General features: G+C 69.7%; 1 protein-coding gene across 1 annotated transcript; it reads right to left on the minus strand.

Moving 5' to 3' along the window:
* Nucleotides 1–1,128: 1,128 nt before the first annotated feature.
* MNEG_13164 (hypothetical protein) lies at nt 1,129–5,878 on the minus strand (the record flags this gene model as incomplete). The annotated part of the gene is made up of 10 exons (XM_014038364.1): nt 1,129–1,249; nt 1,611–1,817; nt 2,139–2,248; nt 2,499–2,666; nt 3,096–3,242; nt 3,557–4,301; nt 4,550–4,629; nt 4,882–4,964; nt 5,211–5,364; nt 5,696–5,878. Coding segments are annotated over 10 exons (1,998 nt in total), but the record flags the coding sequence as incomplete, so codon positions are not given.
* Between the last annotated feature and the right edge of the window lie 8 nt (nt 5,879–5,886).

The raw sequence follows: 5,886 nt of genomic DNA on the forward strand, positions 1-5,886 counted from the left end.
GCGCGCGTGCACCCCGGCCCGGCCGCTGAGTGACGGATGGCGCTCGCGCGCGGCGCGCCCGCCGAGCCCATTCGCCGGCCGAGCGCCGCGCGGCGACGACTAATCCTGGGATGACTCCTGCTGTCTGGTGTTAGGGCTGGGGTTGGTACGCGCTCGCTTTGCCTGTTGGGGCCGCTGGTTTCCTTGGGCCAGAGGCCCGCATCGAGTCGGGCGGTTTTGTGAGTCGCTTGAGAGCGAGGTTTGCCTGGGCCGCCGCCGCGCCCCTCCCTTGAAACCGCGTGGCGCCATTCGCCCCGCCCCCGCCCCCGCCGCTCGCTGTGCTTGCGACGCCGGCAGCCGCGCCGAGCGCGGTCCTGGGTGCCCACCGTTGGGCTTTGCTCCTGAATTGCACAGATCGCTGTAACCCTTAATTGGATGTTTTTGGATGTTTCCGCACTGACTTTCCTGGCTTGAACGCTGCGCTGCCTTTGCGACGGGGGCGCTTTGATGACCAGGCAGCCCGGAGAACGTTGCCACGCACTGCTTTGAGTGCGGCGGTGGCAGGAACGCAGCCACCGCTTTGAGTGTGATCCCGTTACAAGCCGACGAGGGCGTCACATATGGGTGCGACAAAGTCTTAAGGTGGCTGGAGCATTCCACAGCCAAACATGCTGAAAAAAACACATGCTCACAAGCAGGTGCGCGCACACAGAGGCGCCCGGCCGGGCGTGCCGGCGACGGCAGCAGACGCATAGCAGATGCACGCGCCACCGCCCGCGTCGCGCGCAGCTAAAGAAAAGCTGTCTCGCGGGCCGCCAGGCTCTCCTCCAGCGCCCCAAAGCTGGGATGCTCGCCCCTACACGCTGCAGCAACCCGGTCGACAGCAGGAGCACAGAGCCCAGGCCTGGCCCTGTTGACGCCCCTGCGGGTCGCAAGCCTGCCTGGAGAGTCCGGGGCCGCAAATTTCTGGCCTGCACGCGCGCGCATGCCCCCGCAGCCCCCACGGCACGCCCCTTCGAACCGCCGCTGGCGCGTGGTCTTTGCAACGAACGGGTGCTCTCCCACAACAGTGGCCGCCGCCAGCCGGGCCGTGAGCACCCGACACACAAACGCACACGCGCCTCGCCGCGCGCCGCGCCCGCTGCGCGGTTACCCTGTCCGCCCGTCGCCGCGCCGCTGCTGCGCCTCGCGCGCCTCCTGCGCGCGGCTGTAGTAGATTGTGAGCAGCTTGAGCTGGCTGGTGCTCAGGGAAGACAGGTACGGCGTCAGGCTGGGAGGGGGGGGTGTTTGTGGGGGGGCGCGTGTGTGTGAGGAGAGGTACGCGGGATGGGGTAGAAGGGCCTGGAGGTGCAGCCGGCGAGAGGCGTGTTTGGGAGCGTCAGAGCACACAGCTGGGCGAGGGACAGACACACAATTGCACTGGCGGCCGCATTTGGCGACGCCGGCGCGGGCGGCGCCACACAGTGGCGAACGCCGGCGCAACGCACGCCGCTCCATTCCTCGCGCCCCAGCCCCCTGCGACGACCGCGAACCGTGACAACGCACGAACCGTGACAACACAAGAGCCACTGCCGGCAGCCCCCAGGCCACGGCCCGTGCGCTCAAGCCACCCTTTGCATCCGCCTGCCCACCTCTCCCCTATGTGCAGCCACATCTCCACCAGGCAGAACACCACCACCTTGCGCACGTCCGGCCGTGGGTGCTGGAACGCCGCAAAAAGCCCCGGCAGCAGCGCGCCCGGCGCGAGCGCCATCAGCTCGTCCGGCGGCGCGCGTGCGGCAGCGCGCTGCAGGCAGCGGATGGCGGCGCAAAGGACGTCCCCGTCAACGGCGGTGCCGCTGCGTGTGTTTTTGCGTGTGTGGAGGGGGGAGGGGGCGAGGGGGGCGAGATTGGAAAAGTTGTACGTGCTGAGAGTCACGAATGATTGTCTGGAGATACACTGAAGGCAGGGTGTTTGGTTTTTGCCCTGCAACAGCCGCCGGTGCCCATTTGCCGGAAAGAGATGACGGCTGCCGCTCATGTGAGAGTCTGCACTGAGCCTGAAGGAGCGCAGAAGCTAAGCAGAAGTGTCGGTCGGCCGGTCCGCCAGGCGATGGCGCCAAAGGCGCGCCGGGCCGGGTGCGCGGCTCCAGGGCCTAGGGTGTCCGTTGCAGGCGCACCTGTGCACTGCCTCCGCTGTGGGCAGCTTGAAGCGCAGGGCCTCGAGGCAGCGCTGCGGCGGCATGGCATCCACTAGGGCCTCTAGGGCCTGGTGGGCCGCCATCAGGACCTGTGGGGCGAAGAGTGTGGCACCAGAAGTGTGTGTGTGTGTGTGTGTGTGTGTCCCAGTGCACATGCAAGATCTGAAGGTGCATGTTCGCAACAAAGTATTGGAGCGGGGCCGTGCCACGCGCAGCCAGCGCACCCCCTCGCAGGCCAGCACCCGCGACAGCCCCCAGCCCCCGGCCCCCAACCGCCGCTGCCGCGGCCCCGCGCCCGCCCTGCCGGCCCGCCGGCTCCCCTCGCCGCCCGCGCCGCACCTCCCTTGACGGGTCCGCGCAGCCGAGCAGCAGCGGCTGCACCACGACGTCCAACACCGGCCCAAACTGGCCCGGCTGGTGCTGTGCGAGCCGGCGCACGAGCGCAAACGCGGCCTCGCGCACGCGCTCGGACGCGTGCTTGGTTGCGGCCAGCGCGGCGAGCAGCACCTGAGGGCCGGGCGCGGCGCGAGCGCGGTGGGAGGCGGGGACGTTTGGCGTGGCGCGTTTGAGGACAGAGACGGGGCGGCCGCAAATGCCCTCGTGCGCTGCGCCACGCGCGAGCGCAGCGCTCGCGTCGCCGCATCCCGGGCTCTCCCAGAGCCCTTGCCGGCGCCATCTGCCCCCAGCCCTGGACTCCACATGCTTCCATCCCAAATTCTCCTCCACCTCAACCACACATATGCGACGCATACACACATGCACACGCGCCCACACACAGACATGCGTGCGCGCATGCACAGAGACACACCAACGTGTGTCCCCATGCACCGCGCCCACACATACATGTCCGCACACAATCAATCAATCACAAACACACGCACGTGTCCAAACATTCAGGGACACACACACTCACACCGACATGTTTCCTGCCCCCACCTTGCTGAAATTGGCGTCCCAAGCCTCCTGCCCTGCGCCCTCCGCGCAGGCCGCCAGCTCAGCCAGCACGTCCTCCCCCGCGCGGCTCTGCAGCCGGTGCACCAGCACAGTCAAGTGCCGCGCCTGGCCAGCGGCGTCGGCGGGCAGCTGCGGTGTGTGTGTGTGTGTGTGTGTGTGTGTGTGTGTGTGTGTGTGTGTGTGTGTGTGTGTGTCTGTGTGTGTGCATGTGTGTGCGCACGTGCGTGCGTGGAAGAGGGGGACAGAGCGCGTGTGAATCAAGCCTTGCTCAGGCTTACAAGGGGATCTTCAGGAAGACTGCAAAGTTGGGGCGCCTGAGTTGAGGGAAATAACTTGTGCTGCTGCATGGCATGATGCATGGCGACAGGCTGCCATGCGGATGGACGCAGAGCAGCAGCAGGGCAAAACGGGTGGGGGCCCCGGCACACGTGCGATGCGCTCACGTCCAAGCACGGCTGCTGCGGGGTGGCGGGCTCCGCAAAGGGGCGGCCCAGCACGTCGCGCTGCGCCTCGCCGCCGCCGCTGCTGCCGCCGCGCAGACCGCCGCCTCCACCATCGTAGCCGCCTGGTGCTGCCACCGCTGCGGCCGAAGGCGACGCTCCCGCATGCGCCACGGCGCCGCCGGCGCCGTAGCCGCTGCCGCCCCAGCTGCTGCCGGCCGCAGGCAGGACCGCCTCGTGCCGCGCCGGCTGCTGCTGCTGCTGATAGCCGCCATTCAACCCGTACGCATCGCCGCCCCCCTCACATCCCCTCGGCACTCCGCCGCCGCCGCCCGCGTGCGGCCCGGGGCTCCCCGCCGCCGGCTGGCCGCTGCTCCCGCCGCAGGCCGCGGCGGCGCAGTCATAGCTGTACCCAGCCGCCGCCGCCAGATCGTCCGAGCAAACTGACTCGGCCCCCCCGCCGCCGCCGCTGCTGCCTGCCACATAACCCTCCTCCGCCAGCGCCCCAGGCGACGGCCCGCGGCTCGCCGCCCCGCCAACGCCGCCGCCGCCCGCCCCGCCGGTCGTCCCCAGGCCGGCCGCGAGCGCCCGCTCGAACGCGAGCGCCTCGGCCGCGCTGGCGTGCGCGAGGCAGGACGCGATGAAAGGCGGGTCTATGTCGTGCAGGCTGCCCAGCGCCTTGGCGGCCATGCGGCGGACGCCCGCGTTCTTGTCTAGCAGCAGCGCCAGGCCACGTGCCACCCATTGCCTGGCGTGGGTTGGGGTTGGTTGCAGTTAAGCAGGGGGCCGGGGGTGTCGGCGAGCACGGGTCAGATGCCGTTGGCTGCCATTTGAGTTGGGATGCGCAAGCTGCAGCCAACGGGCGGCCGGGTCAAGGAGGCAGGTGCGGCGCGGCCGCAGTAGGTTTGGGCGAGGACTGCTGCTGGGGGTGTCGACACAGAGGGAGGCAGGGGGCGCGGGGGCGAGCAGGGCGACCGCGCCTGCCGCGTTGCGCACCGCAGGTGCAGGCTGGCCAGGGGCACGCCGGCCACTTTGCCCTCGCCTATGAAGAGCACGGCAAACTCCATGACAGACACCTGGCAGTGGTGCGCCGGGTCAATGAGTGAATGGGTGGGTGGGTGCACATGTTTGTGTGCAGTTCATGCCGTAGCGACCGGCCTGCGAACAAGCCGGCGGCCGGGGGAAGCCAAGGAGCCGAACTCGCAAATCCGCCCCCGAAGCTGACGAGCGCCTGCGGTGCAGCCCGGTGTCGACACTGCCTCAGCAGGTCTGCAGGCGTGACAGGCGACGCGCCCCACCGGAAGCTGCGCTTGCGCGCCGGCGCCCACCTTGGCCGCCGGCTGCTTCATGGCATCCAGGGAGCGGTTCAGGGCCGGCAGCAGCGCGTCCGCACCAAACTGCAGCGCGCAGCCTGGGATCAAAGATTGCGGTTGGGGTTGGGGTCGGGGGCGGGTCAAAACCGGTCAACACAGGGTTGGGCGGTCCCCCGCGGCTGGGCGGCGCGCGCCCTGCGCACCCAGCCCGAGAGGTGGGCGCCGCCCCGCCGGCCGCACTGCCTCCGCAACCTCCACAGCCGCCGCCACAGATATCCCTCCCTCCGCCTCCCCCCAAAGAAGGCACCAGCTCCCCGCGCACGCCGCCCGCGCGGGCTCCGCACCTTGCAACGCGGCCTCCGCGGCGCCCCTCATGCTCTCCTTCGCCGCGCACAGCTTCAGGAACAGCAGCGGCATGAGCTTGTCCAGCGCGGGCTCTACCGCGCGCGGCGCGGCGCGCAGCGCCGCCTGGACGGCGCCCAGGCCGGCCAGGGATATCTATGGGCGATGGGGGCGTGAACACGTGGCATGTGTGTGTGTGTGTGTGTCTGAAAAGTCTGTGTCTCAAGAGTGTGTGTGAATATGTGTGTGTGTGCGCACGCGTTTGAGGGGATCGGCGGGTGCAAAAGGCAGGAGCAGGGAGCTGTCGAGGGAGCCTGTGGATGGCGAATTTGGACGGCGCGTGCCGCTGCGTTTGAAGGGTCTGACGCAGCCCGGCCCAGCTCGCAGTTGGCGGGCGCTGGCGCCGCATGGGAGCCGGGCTGCCCGCCCGCGGGGCGCCGGAGCATGGGCCTCGCCCGCCCTGCTGCAATCCTTTCCATACGCACACCGCCACGCGTGCCGCCCATGCCGCCGCCGCCGCCACTGCGCACACCTTGAAGTGGCCGTCGTCCAGCGCCGCCATGAGCTTCGGCAGCACCCGCTCGACTTCCGTCTGGTCGGCAGTCCCCAGCCCCCCGCCCTCCGCCTGCGCGAGCAGCGCCTCCGACAGCGCCTCCAGCCGCGCCACGCGCTCCCGCC

Source organism: Monoraphidium neglectum (assembly GCF_000611645.1).
Source record: "Monoraphidium neglectum strain SAG 48.87 unplaced genomic scaffold scaffold03663, whole genome shotgun sequence".
Classification (NCBI taxonomy): domain Eukaryota; kingdom Viridiplantae; phylum Chlorophyta; class Chlorophyceae; order Sphaeropleales; family Selenastraceae; genus Monoraphidium; species Monoraphidium neglectum.